The sequence below is a fragment of the Canis lupus genome, chromosome 1 (genome assembly GCF_048164855.1).
Source record: "Canis lupus baileyi chromosome 1, mCanLup2.hap1, whole genome shotgun sequence".
NCBI lineage: Eukaryota > Metazoa > Chordata > Mammalia > Carnivora > Canidae > Canis > Canis lupus.
Window position 1 is genome coordinate 106,496,147 of NC_132838.1, and position 14,923 is coordinate 106,511,069.

Here is a 14,923-nt window from a genome sequence, read left to right on the forward strand (position 1 = left end):
TGATTTTCAAGGTCGCTGATAGTTGAACTACATCAACCTGGCTCCTGTGACCTAAATATTTTGAATCAGTCTCTGTGGAGGGGACGCTCTTGACCATAGAAGGCAGACAGTCTGGTATTCGTGGAACTTTGGAGGATATAACCTTGAGCATCCAGATCTGGGGAGCATGGAGTGGGGGGCAGGGCGTAATGGGATTCCAACATTGCCTGGGGGCAAAAAGAACTCTGGATTTTGAAATGTGAGGGAACTTATTCAGGGAGACCACTGAAACTTCATCGTTCTGGATCTGGGGGCACTAGGATTGTGGTGGTAGGTACCCTAAGAAATTATCTGGAGAGAAACAACAGGAAGGGACCTAGATCCTGAGTCAGGCAGTGCAAGAACCAGGGTGTTCTGAGAGCTGAGCCTTACATTTCAGAGGCGGCAGAAGCTGGGAATCTACACTCTGGCTCCAAGCGGTGCGGGGAGAAGGGATTCAGAGCCCCACTGCTGGTGTTTGAAGATATACCGGGTTTTCGGGTGTGTGACTTTACTTGGGGTTCCGGTATGCAGGGCTTTGTATTGGAGGTCAGAGATTCCTCCACGCTCTGTTTCTTGTCCCCCTTACTCACACCCTCCACATCCTCTCACTGGCTCTGTCTCCAAGAGCAGGGGCCCAGGAGCTCCAGGCCCTGCCCTGTCTGGCCTCAGGCCCCAGGAATGCTTCCAGGATAATCAGACCCTGCAGAACAACAGGTGCGCACTCTCCCGCCCCTTGCATAGCACTGGGGTAGGAGTAGGTGTCCAGTCCCCAGGCAGCAGGGGCAGGGCCTTGGCCAGCATCTGGGTGCCAGCAGGGCAGGGGCGGAGCCCCAGGGTGGGGCGGGGCGGGGCGGGGGGGGGGGGGAGATGAGGGATTTAAAACACTCCTTGGGGAGGCTTCCAAGCTCCCAGCTCACCACCAGCCTGCCCGTGGTCACCATGTGGTTCCTGGTTCTGTGCCTTGCCCTGTCCCTGGCGGGGACTGGTGAGACAGTGGGGATGATGTGGGAGGGGGAATGGGCCTGACTCTCATGCTCCCTCACCTCCCCACGACCTCTTCTCCTCCCACAGTCCACCCCAGACCCAGGTCCCAGGCTCTTTCCCAGGCCCTTAAAGTCCTACCCCAGCCTGTCCTCGTTGTCACAGTCCTCACTCTTGCCCTAAGTCCCTGCTCCCTCCCAGGAACCCCCAGAACTATCTCCTCTTCTTCACTCAGACCCTGCTCTGAGCCACTTGACCAAAGGGGCAGAGCCTGGGCCACCTCTGTCTCCCTCTTTGGGGGGCTCCAACTCTTCCAAGGAGTGCACCCAGTCCCGATCACCCCCTCTCACCTTCTAGTTCTCTATGGCTCTGGCACCTGAGTCTGCAAATCCTTTGGCACCCTGGTGACTTTTCCCACCCAGCTGTCAGCTCTCAACTAGGTCTTCCACTGCCTGGCATCTGCTTCCCTTGAAATCTTCCCAGGACCCCCAAATCCCACCAGACACCTATGCTTCTCCCCACACAGACTTGCTGGCCCCTGACTCCAGGTGGGGCCCCCGTCCTGGTATGAGGATTCTACAAATGTCTCTTCCTTTCCCAAGTCTTACCCCTGAACCCTGATCCAGCATCGCCCCCTCTTCTCCCTGAGGAACAACACCGGAACCCCAAACTACGGATTCCTTTCCTTGTAGAATTTCCTTCCTCCCCAGGATCCAGGCTTCCCTAAGTGAATCCCTCCAGTTTGGCGCTGGTTTTCTGGACTTCCCTCCAGGAACCCAAATACCTTCAGAGCCCAGCTGGCCTGCCCCACTCCCCCACCCGGACTCCAGCACATGACTCTCAAACCCCACATCAAGTGTGTCCTCCCTGCATTCCCACAGCTGCTTGGCCCCAATATGCCTCCATCTTCATTCCTGTCCAGACTACCCCCCCGCAGAGAACCCCAGATCCTTCCACTACCCTCAGACCCTGAACCTCATCTGCATGACAATCACCCAATCCAGAAGAACTACCATCTGGCTCTGTCTCCCCCTGAGCCCCCTCCCAGTCCTGGCCCCAACCCCAGTTCCAGGGACCCACCCCTCTCACAAAGCCATTCCTGTTCAAGGCCCAAGCCCCCAAGGGATCTTCTCCCTGCCCCAATCAAAGGACCAAAGCCAGACAGACTCCTTAGCCCAGATGCTATTCTTGACCTCTCAGACCTCCTTCCCTGCATCTTCCAGAACCCCCAAAGCCCAACATGACCCTAACTAATCCCTCAGCCTGGGATTCTTGGAACCCCCAAAATCTTTCTACCCAGCTCTTGAGCCACTGTCTCGGAGCACACATTCTCTGTTTCTAGCTTCCTTTTTCCCCTCTCAGAACTCACAATTTTCTGCTCCCCAGCCCAAGACCCCAAATCTCCCCCACATTGCCCAATCCCTACACCACATGCTGCTCCAGATGCTGCCTTCTTGTCTCCTGCTTGATCCTTGTGGTTGGCTCTGTTCTCAGCATCCTCTCCCCACCCAGGACCCACCACCCACCCACAACCCCAGGGATGGCTCTAGAATTCCAGAACCTTCCCAAAATCCCTGCCCTCTCCCCAGAACCCTGTCCTGCTCCCCTGCCCCAACATCCCTCCAACCGCATGCACAGCACAGCTGCCTCTCCTAGCCCTGGCCCCCCGGGCCCCACTGACACCCCACCTGCCCTGACCCAGCACCCCCTGCAGGTGCCGCACCCCCTGTTCAGTCCCGGATCATAGGCAGCTGGGATTGTACGAAGAATTCTCAACCGTGGCAGGCAGCTCTGTACCATTACAGCAAGTTCCAGTGTGGGGGTGTCCTGGTGCACCCAGAGTGGGTGCTCACCGCTGCCCACTGCATAAACGAGTAAGTGGGGGCAGGGCATTGCGGATGACGGGGTATCCACTCTGGCACTGCCCCTGGGTTAGCCTCAGGGGAGGCTGGGGAACTGAGGGAAACAAAGGTGGTCCTCCTCTAGGTCCCATGGAGAGTGGCAGGGACGACCCCAGGGAAGCCCTCCCAGACAGCCTGTGTCTCTCTGTCTCTCCTTACAACTATCTTCCTGTGTCTCCCCGCCCTGTCTCTCTGTGTCTCTCAGCACCTGGTGCTGTCGGTGTCTGACTGTGACTCTTCTCTATCTCCCACTCTCTCCTGTTCTGGTATCTGTGTGTGTCCCTGTGTCTGTCCTCCTCTGGGTCTCTCTGCTGCATGCCTGTCACTGTATGTTGCACTCTTCATCTCTCTGCCCCATCTCTCTCCTTGGGTCTCTGCCCCATTGCTGCTGAACACCCCCCAGGACGGGAGTGCGAGGGACCCCCAGAGAACAGGAAGGGACTATCCGGACATGTGTGTGTATGACAAGGATGCCCTCCAGGGGTACACACGGAGGGCTGTTTCTGCTGGTGCCCTGTTGGGGCTCCGAAGGAAGGAGGAGGAGAAGGGAAGGAGGAAGGTAGGCAGGGGGTGGAGGAAGGGGGAGAAGGTCCAGGGAGGGACGGGACCGACCTTGGGCTGGTGGCCAGGCCACCCGCTGCTGGGAACCAGCCCCACAGCCCCTGCTGCAGCTGAGCCAGTCCCAGGCCCCCCCTCCTCCCGCGTCTCCCCCTCTGCTCTTTCTCTTCCTCACACTGCCTGTAGTCTTCACTCTCTCCCTTTGTGCTCTCTCTTTTCACCCTCCTCGTCTTCCTCTCTGGCTGACCTGTCACGTCCTTCTGTCTCACTTATGGTTTTTCCTCGTAGCTCTTTTCCTTCTCAACTGTCTCTCTCTCCCCATTTCTCCACGTGTCTGTCTGTCTTCGGGACCCTCCTCCAGCTCCCTGGTCTCTTCTCCCTATCCTGCCTCTCTATCCTCATTCCTTGGGGCCCCCTCTCTCCTCAGCAATTACCAGCTCTGGCTGGGTCGCTACAACCTGTTCGAGCATGAAGACACGGCCCAGTTTGTCCAGATCAGGGAGAGCTTCCCTCACCCTGAATTCAACCTGAGTTTCCTGAAGAACCATACCCGCCTCCCAGAAGAGGACTACAGCCATGACATCATGCTGCTGCGCCTCGCAGAGCCCGCTCAGATTACGGATGCTGTGAGGGTCCTGGACCTGCCCACCCAGGAACCCCAAGTGGGGAGCACCTGCTGTGCCTCTGGCTGGGGCAGCATCGAACCCGATAAGTGTATGCCAGGGCCAGACCCTGCAGCCTTTAGTCCAGACATTTGGCTGTCGGGAGGAGGGGGCTGGGGTCTGGACTCTGGACCTGAAGGAGGACGGGCTGAGGAGTCACCTGGGGTCTGGCCACCGCCCTTTTTCTCTCTGGTCTGTAGTCATATATACAGATGATCTCCAGTGTGTGGACCTCCAACTCCTGTCCAATGATGTATGTGGCAATACCTACACCGGGTCACATGCGTTGAGCCCGACCCTGCGCTGGGGCAGTGATGCAAGAAGGTTCAGACTTAGAGGTTGTGAGGTGCCCACGTTTTACTGTGGTGGAGAAGTCAGGGAGGGCGAGGGGGGAGGAAATCTTATCGCACGCCATGCCTTTCTGGGGGAGAGGCCGGTTCTCAAGCGGGGCGTAGCTACATTAAATGCTGGAACGCACGCATAGTGTCCCACCGGGGGTGTGACTGGATCTCCTGGGCAGGACTCGCCCTCAGAGAGCGAGGGGTTCCCAACCTGGAGGGCACCTTCGGGGCATGGCCTGAGAGGGCTAGGTTAGGCACCCAAGGAATGGCCCTAGCTAGGTCCGGACACCGGGCGGGCTGAGTGCCGAAACCCCACGGGAGGGGGCGGTGTCACACTGCAGGGGTGGGGGCAGCTCAGGCTTCAGTGGGCGGGAACAGAGCTGCAAAGGGTAGGCCCCAGCTCGAGGGGTGGGCTTTCCTCGGAAGGCAAGGCAGGTTCTTTGGGAGTGGGGCGTCGAAGGGAGGTCTCATCTCGGCACGTGGCCACGATGAGGGGGCGGGCCCGCTATCCTGACTGAGGTCACCGGCAGCATCCTGAGAAGCTCGGGTGCGCCTGCTTAGAGAGTCGCGGAGGTGACTGCGTGGGGCTGCTGCACCGTGTGCTTGCGGTCCGCGGTGGACGGCTGTTCGGACTCGCGTCTCTGGCTCTTCTGCTGCGAGGCCCACCGACGATAGCTCACCCGCCGCTCCTTGAAGGCCGTCCCTTGGCTCCACATGCCCAAGTGGTTGAAGTAGTTCAGAGCTCCTGGGGGCCGGGGGGCTAGTGGGCGTGGAACTCCGAGCGCCGCCCTAGGCCCCGCCTCTTCCCACGAGGCCGCCTCCCCTCGCTCGGGCCAGCCCTCTCCTGGTCCCTTGCCCTGCCTCGAGTTCTCCCTGGCCCCGCCTCTTCCTCCCGAGTCCCCCCCCTCCCCCCCGCCCCCCCCCCCCCGCCCCACAGACCCACAGCATCAAGGCACCAGCGCCCCAGCACAGATAGGTGGTCACCAGGTAGGACACCTGTGGCCTCGGCCTCGGTTATTGGCCCCTTCTGATAATTACGTCTTTTTCGCCCTTCCCTACATTGCCTACTTTCTGAACAGTGCGAGCCTGCTTCAGCCAAATAAGCTAAGACTCCATCTGCTTTGTTTCTGGCAAACTGTGTATCTTTCACACATAACCAGAAACCTACCCAGATTGTAAAAGCTTAGTCATATATACAGAATAGCAAGATTCCTGTGGGGTTCAATCACAGAATCCCGGTAGAGAGCTGCTCATGACATATCCTTGCCTTCTGGGGCCACAAAAAGAGTCATATGACTCTGGCTGTGCCAATTTCAGTGCCCCACAACCCAGGCCACGGTGACTGGCCCAAAGATGGGTACATGAGCAAAGCCAACCAGTCAGGCTCTGCCCTGGGACTTTTTCTAACTGAAGCGGCTAAGGGCTTTTTTCCCCTAGTCTATAGGATTGTGAGCCTGTGCCTGAGCCCTGGACCCAGTTTGAAGCGGGCAGCAGATCTGATAGATTAAAACTAAGAAAGGAACACAGACAAGAGTAGAGGAGAAAGAGTTGAGATGACATTCAAGTCATCCCAGAGACTAACCCATCTTGTGGTTTGGTCAGAAGTAGACATTTGTGGCATAAGCCTTAATGCCCATCCCCACTCACACCTCATCAGTGCATTGCATTGCTCTGGCCACTATATTGGGTTTGGGGTACTCGTGGGACCCGATCATACAAGACTTCTGCCAGAACCTTTTGTGTTCTTTTTCCTGCCTGACCTGAGGCCCACATTGTTAGCAGTTCTGCCAGTTGTTTGTCCGTCTGCTCTCAGATCTATTCCCCACCCTCGCCTGTTCTGTATTGCAAGGACTACATTTCTGAGCCTCCTTTGCTCACTAGCTTAGCAGTATGCTTGGCTAATGGGCAGCACCAGCAGAAGACTGGCTCTGGAAGAAGAGGACAAGCCAGGGCCTTTATTTCCCTCTCACTAATGCCACCACCACCACCACCACCACCTCAGCTGGTGTCTTTAGCAGTAGCCACATTTTTTTTTCTGTGACTCTAGCCACCTCTAAGCAAATCCTACATGAGTCTATGCCTTCCAGATGGCTCCAGCTTCCGGGCTCTGCTAATACCACCACCTCCCTTTGTTCTGTCTCTATCTTTACTACCCTCTGAAGCATCTAGAATGATTTCTTTTTTAAAAAAAATTTTAAGATTTTATTTATTTATTCATTAGAGACACACAGAGAGAGGGGTGGGGCAGAGACACAGGCAGAGGGAGAAGTAGGCTCCACGCAGGGAGCCCGATGCGGGACTCGATCCCGGGACCCCAGGATCATGTCCTGAGCTGAAGGTAGACGCCCAACCACTGAGTCACCCTGGCATCCCTAGAATGATGTATTTTCTTAACTAGATCCTGACTTACTACTATGTGGAATGAAGCCAAATCAATTAGTCAAGAAACAGACAATAATGTCTGATGCTATTACTTGACTCTTGAATTCAGCCCTGCCTGAAAGCATTCCTACTTTCACCCTTTTCCATTTAGGTGAGACCATAAATTTCTTCACTCAAGCCATTTCAGGTTAGATTTCCTATTATTTATGATCTAAAGACTCCTGACTAATTCAAACCCTTTCCATAAGTTGGCAAGGAGCACAGGATTCAATGCTGCCTGCATACCATACTCTAGAATCACAATCAAACCCTAACACACACACACACACACACACGCAACCAGAATTGAATTTTCACCAAAAATCTAGAGGGACAAGAACTCCCCAATCCTGAAAAGTAATTGGTAAAGTCTCAGAGGCAAAGGTGGACAAATTAGAACATAAAAATTACAAATTTCTACACCTTAAGAAAACCCCTCATAACCTATATGTTATGTTTCTATGCCAGCCATAAACATTGTATGTTCTTAGCCTTGAATAAATGATTTACTTTTAAAAAGAGAATTGTAATACTGTCTTGTGTGTTTTTTAAGTGTCAAGCATATACAGTATCTATAGAGACATAGCTATATGTATGGGTGTATATGTATGTGTTTGTAGATGTTTATAAAGCCATATTGTGTATAGACATAGCTATTTTCTCAGATGTGCAGAAAATAAGACTAGAAGAATACACAGGAGCTAAAAGATGTCTTAGTAGCATCAGTTGTCCCCAGGAAGGGGAATGAGTGGGATGGTGGACAGAAATGCTAGAGGGAAACTTGCACTTGTTCACATGTTGAACCATATACATATAGTGTCTGTTCAAATAAAAGTAACTTAAATTTTAAAATCACACAAAGTTACCATTTTAGAGCAAAGGGGAAATGAAATGAACATTCACTACTCTCTCTGTCTTCCCAGCACCTCTAAACACTAGTCCACATTTGGAATATTTTCCCCAACACAGGCATCCACAGTTTCCAGGAAGGAAACCAGCCTCCCATACAGTTAAGACCTCAGCACATGACCAGACTCTACCAATAAAGAGCCATACTACACTTGGAATCCGCCTCCAATAGTAGGCATGGACCCTATTCTGCTAGGTGTGGCCACAGCTACCTCCAGGGTCCCAGGGCACCAGAGAAAGGGGTTCCCCAGTAGAGTCCAGGCCCCAGAGATGGGGGTGCACAGGGCAAGCGGCAGTGTCACACCCAACCAGCCAGTCCTCCAGGGGCTTTTTGGGCATGATCCTGATCACTTGTCCCTGGGAGCCCAATTCTCTGGCCTTCCACAGATTCTGCAAACTCCCCCAACATCCTGTATAAATCTATTTTCTACTTAAACTAGCTTTAATTGGTTTGTTGCTTGTCATGAGAATCCTGACTCCTCTAGGGAGTGTATATCAACGCCGTACAAAGTCTCCCCAAGCTCTTCTGAAGCACTGCTATTCTGCTCTTGGGAATACCCCCAGGGTAATTGTGCTCCAAAACAGTATCATAAATATGGGAGGAAGTTCTGAACTGTTGTTTTTTGCCCACCTTCCATATCCATTCCCACTCTTCTGGCAATAGCAACTTAACTTTGTTCAGAGGAACTCTCTGCCCACCTTTTGTCCTTCTGCTTCTGACAGAAATGACCCCTCCACCTACTCGTAAGAAAAGCATGTGATCTAGACCCAGCCAGTCATAGCATGACATCTTCCTGACCACAGCAACTTTTGTGGAGCAGAGTGAGAAATCCCAGGGAAGTAAATCTGATCCCATCAGAGCTCATCCTGAGATCCTTGCTTGAAGGCTACAGAAGACAACTTACTGTCTTTTCCCCGGGTGTTCACAAAAAGAGAACAGAATCTGGGTGCTGCTGATGGGCCCCATTGCCACTGCATGGACATAGCTGGCCTGAGGGCCCAATACAGAGGAAGTTCACAGAGACATGGCAAGAGATAAGTCCCCTAATGACACCCTCTAAGCACCATGATCCAGTAGTACCTGAACCGGGGCTAGATCTTTGCCTCTATTCTTTTCCATAATGTACATCCACCAACCTGAGTTCGGGAGGTATACAAGAAAGAGATATCCAAAATAAGTAAATAAGATTAATACCACACAGTGTTGCAGAAGTATCATGAGCTTACTTGAGGTCTGAAATGAAGGTAGGTGCAATTGGCTGGGGAAAAAAATCCTTATAATAGCTAACTCTGCTGTAGTGTTTGATACGTGCCAGGCATGATTCTAATCTGTCTATGTGTTGTTTTGTTTTTTAACATTTTCTTTATTTATTTGAGAGAGAAAGTGACAGAGTGAGCAAGAACACAAGTAAGGGGATGATGAGCAGGGAGCCCAATGTGGGGCTGAATCCCAGGATTCTGGGATCACAACACAAGCTCAAGGCAGATGCTTCACCAACTGAGCCACCCAGGCACCCTGTCTTCTACATATTTTAACTTGCTAATTCATCAAACAATGCATGATTAGGGATTACTACCACTACCATTTTAGAAACAAGGAAGCTGAAGCACAAAGAGATTAAAGATTATGCCCAAGATCACCCAGCTGACAAGTGGTTAGGCCAGGACTCACACCCAGGCACCCTAGATCCAGATTCTGGTCAGCCTCCTGTTGCAGTGCTCAAAAGCACCAGAAACACACAGAGACCTACAAGGAAGCAAAAAGTTTCTGAAGGAGTTGGAAATCATTTTTGGGTTGTATTTTTTTTTTTTTAGGATTTGATTTATTTATTCATGAGAGGCACACAGAGAGACAGAGGGAGGCAGAGATACAGGCAGAGGGAGAAGCAGACAACATGCAGGGAGCCTGATATGGGACTCAATCCTGGGACTCCGGGATCACACTCTGAGCCAAAGGCAGATGCTTAACCACTGAGTCACCCAGACATCCTGACTTTTGAATTTTTTTTTAATCATCTTGTTAAAAAAACACTGTTTGAAAAAATGAGGGAGAGGGACACCTGGTGGCATAGTCAGAGGAATGACTGGCTCCTGGTTTCAGCTCAGGTCAGAATCTCCAGGTCCTGAAATCAAGCCCATCTCAGGCAACAGGCTCAGCACAAAGTCAGCTTGGGACTCTCTCTCCCTCTTCCTCTACCCTGCCCCCCTTCACTTGTGTGCTCTCTCTCTCTCTCTCTCTCTCTCTCTCAAATAAATAAATAAATAAATAAATATTTTTTAAAAGTTAGGAAAAGTGGGTGCCCAGGTGGCTTAGTCAGTGAAGATCTGCCTTCAGCTCAGGTCATGATTCCAGGGTTCTGGGATCCGGTCCTGCATTGGGTTTCTTGCTCAGTGGGGAGTCTGCTTTGCCCTCTACCCCTCCACCCTGCTCCTTCTCTATCTCTTTCTCTTATGAATCAGTTGAAAAAAAAACTTTAAAAAAATAAATATAAAGTATAAAAATATAACAATTCAAGGCAAGAACATATAAACTGATGGGTGCATCCATGGTATCTATTTTGGCATCCCAAAAATATTTGGGACCAAATATTTTTTTTGTTTTTTTAAAAAATATATTTATTTATTTATTCATGAGAGATACATAAAGAGAGGCAGAGACATAGGCAGAGGGAGAATCAGGCTCCCTGAGGGGAGTCCAATGCAGGACTCCATCTCAGGACCCCGGGATCACGAACTGACCAAAGGCAGATGCTCAACCACTGAGCCACCCAGGTTCACTTGTTTTCATTTGACAGGGGAGCAGGTTGAGGCTGGAGAGAGGTGGCCACTATGTCAAGGTGACCCTGGGTACTAGGAAAACTCCAGACCATGTTCAGCTACCACCCATGGAGAATTTAAGTGTAACCTGATGCCTCTACTCTGGACAAGTTGAAGGTGGATTTTCATTATGCCCCACATGACCCTCACTTCTGCAGGCTCCTTGAAGCTACCCCCTGCTGTCAGCCTCCCCTGAGGCTCCTTCTGTGCTCTCTTCTCCCTGCCTCCCTCCTGCCTGCTGCACTCAGCCAGGGCCTCCACCCTCCTCCAGCTGGTACTGGCTGGGTGCAGCCTCGATGCCCAGCTGTTCAGCTCACACCCTCCGTCCGTCTTTGGCGAACAACAACCCCACCCACCCTTGCTTTCTTAAGCCCCCTGTCCACCACATCCGCATTCCCCTGACCTTGCCAGGGCCCTTGGCCAGTTCCTGACCCTGGTAGGCAGAATATGTGCATTTGGTCTGGCTGTGCAAATTCCTGCCCCAGGGTGGGTGTCTGTGTGTCTTGCTGTGACCTTCAGGGGTCATAACCCCCATTGCCCAGTAGTGGATCATGGTCTTATGACCTTGGAATATCCCTGCTTAGGTAGCCTTATGCATGGTGCTCTGGGTGTGTGTGTGTGTGTTTGCGTGTGGTGGGCTTTCAAAGCCCTGTGTGTCCAACTCCAGTCCACATGTGGGAACCAGGTCCCCTGTGTGAAATTTAGGTGTGAGCTTTGAGGTCCAAATCAGTGTCTGTGTGTCTGCGTGTGCACGCGCATACCCATGCTTGAACTCTCCAGATTCATACATACCTGTGAAGGTCTGTGCTGTGATGATTTCTGAAGCTGCTAACCCATGGAGATGCAGGTGAATTTCAGCTTAAATTGCTCTCCACATCAGTTCCTAAGTTTGGAACACTGGCTGTGCCTCTAGGTTTGCCCATGACCTTGTGTGGCCACATGCGCATTTGGCTGAGATGTTCTGACTCTAGAGCCAAGACTGTGTGTCATACATACCGAGTGCCCACATCCACTTGATGGTCTGTGACAGCTTGGTGACCTTGAATGGCTGGTTCCAAGTGGCCATCTTCCTGGTCCCGGTCTCCACTTCTCACCTCAGGGGACTTCCTGGCTTCTGAACCTTTCCCACCTATGTGCTCTCCCAGAATCCCGTAGTACACAGGAAAGGGCCAAGGGCAGGGGGACAGTCCTGGAGCAAAGCAGCAGCACTTGTAAAGGCCAACAGAAGGCAGGGCTAAAAAATTCAAGGACAGGGATGTCTTCAGAGGTTGGAGGAAAGCACAAATGAAAAATACATCGTATGGGCAGAGTGCACGCAAAGGTGTGGGACCCAGGGAAAAGCCTCTGTCCGCAGGGATCCTCCTCTGCCCTTCTCCCAGCGGTCCAGGACGACACTGACAAGATCCTGGGAGGCGAAGAGTGTGAGCCCCACTTGGCAAGTGGCCCTATTTGAGCGTGGACGGTTCAACTGCGGTGCTTCCCTCATCTCTGAGCACTGGGTGCTGTCTGCAGCCCACTGCCAAACCCGGTATGAAGGCAGGGCTCAAAGTCCTCAGGGGCACCAAGGGTCTAGAGATCAGAGAATCTCGGATTGTGAGGAGGAAAGAGCCGGAGCCTAGGGGCTGAGTTCCAGGTGGCCGCACCTCCTTGGTCCCGAGAGGCCAGAGGTGACCACTACTACTGGCTTCAGCGCCCCGGGCAGGGGCGGAATGGCATCTCCAGATTCCCAAAGGGTGGGGGACCCCAGCATGCCCACTCTTTGATCTCTGTGCCTCCTCCTCGCTCCACCTGCGATAATCATCACCTGCCCGCACAGCTTCATGAGAGCGCGCCTGGGCGAGCACAATCTGCGCAAGCGCGATGGTCCCGAGCAGTTGAGGACCTTGGCTCGCATCATCCCACACCCGCTCTATGAAGCACACAGCCATCGCCACGACGTCATGTTGCTACGTCTAACCCGGCCCGCGCGCCTCTCCCGGCAAGTGCGCCCCGTGGCGCTGCCCACGCGTTGCCCCCAACCGGCCGAGGCCTGCGTGGTGTCCGGCTGGGGGCTGGTGTCTGATCACAAGCCTGGGACCAAAGGGAGCACAGACTCACAAGGTGCGTGACAGGAGGGGCTGGGTGTCAGGCCTCCAGGGACCCTAGCCGTCCAGGGCTCTTGGGCGAGGCAGGCAAGGGCCTGAAAATACAGATTCACTCAAGTCCACTGTCCTCCCCAGTGAGTCTCCCAGATACCCTGCATTGTGCCAACATCAGTGTTATCCCGGCCGCCTCTTGTAACAAGGACTACCCAGGGCGCCTGGTGGCCTCTATGCTGTGTGCAGGAGCAGAGGGTGGAGGCACCGAGTCCTGTGAGGTCAGAGCCACGGGGTAGGGGAAATGGTTTGGGAGTTGGGATGGGGTAAGGTTGTGCTTGCTTTGGGCCACAGAAGATGTAGACATAGGTTTGGGGATGGAGAAGAAAGAGCGGTTAGAATGGGGCCAGGGGGAGGCTGAAGATGAGGTTGAGTTGGGTTTGAGGTGGATGATGTGCTGTTCCGTTTGCAACATCCTGAGCTTGAGTTAGGGATAGGAATGGGCTTGGTTTGATTTTTTTTTTTTTTTAAGATTTATTTGTTTTCAGGAGAGAGAGAGCAGAAGGTGAGGAGGGGGCAGAGAGAGAGAGGGAGAGAGAGAGAATGAAAAGCAGACTCTCTGCTGAAAGCATGGAGCCTGGAGCCTGGAGCATGATGTGGGGCTCCATCCCAGGACCCCAAGCCAAAGTCAAGATCTGACGCTAATCAACTGTGCCACCCCGCGCCCTGGTTTGATTTTTTTTTTAATTTCATTTATTCATGAGAGACAGAGAGAGAGGCAGAGACACACGCAGAGGGAGAAGCAGACTCCGTGCAGGGAGCCTGATGTGGGACTGGATCCTGGGTCTCCGGGATCACGCCCTGGGCTGAAGGCGGCACTAAACCGCCGAGCCACCTAGGCTGCCCAAACCCTCAACCCCCTGGTTTGATTTTAAATGGAAAATATGTTGGGTGAAATTGGGGACAGGGTACATTTTGTCTAGGATGTGACAGACATGATGACTGGGATTGGTTGTGTTGCCAGTGAGGATAGGCGTAGGTCTGGTTTGACTCTGAATGGGGAAGATGTAGGGGCTGGCCTGGGTCGGGGTTACACGGGGAGGACTGAACATGGGTGGGCCGAGTTGTATTGATTGTGTTGGCACGGGGTTGGGTTGGATTGGTGTGCCTTACATTGGGTTATATTGAGTTGGGGTGGGGTGGGATGGCATGCAGTGGGGTGGGGTGGGGTGGGATTGGAGTTTGACCGAGATGGTCAATGGTGATTAGGATAAGGATGGGGACACTGGATCCAGAAGTTTCCCATTCAAACTCTCCCTTCTCCACACAGGGTGACTCCGGGGGGCCCCTGGTCTGTAGGGGAGTCCTGCAGGGCATTGTGTCCTGGGGTGACGTCCCCTGTGACACTACCACCAAGCCTGGGGTCTATACCAAAGTCTGCAGCTACTTGGAGTGGATCAAGGAAACCATGAAGAGGAACTAACTATTTGGGCCTGACACTGTGTCTCTGGCTGAGCACAAGCTCCCACAGCTGGCCAACAACCCCATCCTGACCTGGGACAGAAGGGACAGAATCAAGCCATCCCTCAAGACCTCATTTGTCCAAGGCCCACATGTTAGGGCTTGTCCCGTCTTAGGCCAGAGCCGGTGCTCAAGGTCACCTGTTGAAACACTGAGATAACAAGAGTGCTGATGCAAGTTTCTCTGTAGGAGTTTCTGTGACTTTCTCCTGGCGATGAAGGGAAGTGGGAACCAGACACTGGGAGCAGACCCAGAACCTCTGTACCTTGTTCCTTTTCACCCACTGCCCCGATGCCTCGGTGAAGAGAAGTGGCTTGAAGGAGGGCTCCCTCCATTCACATATGCATAGGATCAGCTGTGTAATCTTTAGGAAAAGACCCAATGCCCCTCAGCTCTGATTTCCCCATCATAAAACACAGCTCATCAAATTGCTTACCTCACGGGGTTGTAAGGGATCAAATGAGGAAGTTCCCATGAACTGATTCAAATAGTGCCTGGCCCTGGGCAAATATATCTCTGGACCCCAGTGAAAGGACCCAGCACACTCTAGATGATCAAGAATGACTTCATTTTCTTCGATATTTAGCTGTGGGCTTCCTGGTGGCCAGGCAAAAGGGCCAGTGCTCTCCTCCCCTTAGACACACAGCAGAGGCTGGGTTACCCTGTGGCCTACTTTAATTTTACAGAAGAGCCAAGGGAATGTGCCTTTGAATTTA

General features: G+C 52.8%; 1 protein-coding gene and 1 long non-coding RNA gene across 3 annotated transcripts; one reads left to right on the forward strand and one right to left on the reverse strand.

Annotated features, from left to right (window-relative positions):
• The first annotated feature begins 917 nt into the window (after positions 1 to 917).
• On the forward strand, positions 918 to 14,389 carry LOC140601261 (kallikrein-1-like). Its single transcript, XM_072769978.1, has 6 exons — positions 918 to 1,006; positions 2,717 to 2,876; positions 3,889 to 4,175; positions 4,324 to 4,413; positions 12,906 to 12,967; positions 14,017 to 14,389. Exons 1-6 carry the CDS (start codon positions 961 to 963, stop codon positions 14,167 to 14,169), a joined length of 798 nt encoding a protein of 265 aa, XP_072626079.1. The 5' UTR covers positions 918 to 960; the 3' UTR covers positions 14,170 to 14,389.
• Positions 4,463 to 13,439, reverse strand: LOC140601266 (uncharacterized). 2 transcript variants are annotated; one of them, XR_012004299.1, is made up of 4 exons: positions 12,416 to 13,438; positions 11,608 to 11,845; positions 5,400 to 9,541; positions 4,463 to 5,209 (listed from the first exon to the last, which is right to left on the reverse strand). It is a non-coding gene; the product is annotated as an uncharacterized lncRNA (long non-coding RNA). The 2 variants fall into 2 exon arrangements; XR_012004298.1 differs by having other exon boundaries at positions 11,608 to 13,439.
• Positions 14,390 to 14,923: the final 534 nt, after the last annotated feature.

Excerpts from the sequence above, each read along its gene's own strand:
- LOC140601261 (XM_072769978.1), top strand. The coding sequence starts at position 961 with ATGTGGTTCCTGGTTCTGTGCCTTGCCCTGTCCCTGGCGGGGACTG. Across the intron at positions 1,007-2,716 it reads CCTGTCCCTGGCGGGGACTG|GTGCCGCACCCCCTGTTCAG; the intron begins GTGAGACAGTGG and ends CACCCCCTGCAG. Across the intron at positions 4,414-12,905 it reads CACCGGGTCACATGCGTTGA|GGCGCCTGGTGGCCTCTATG; the intron begins GCCCGACCCTGC and ends AGGACTACCCAG.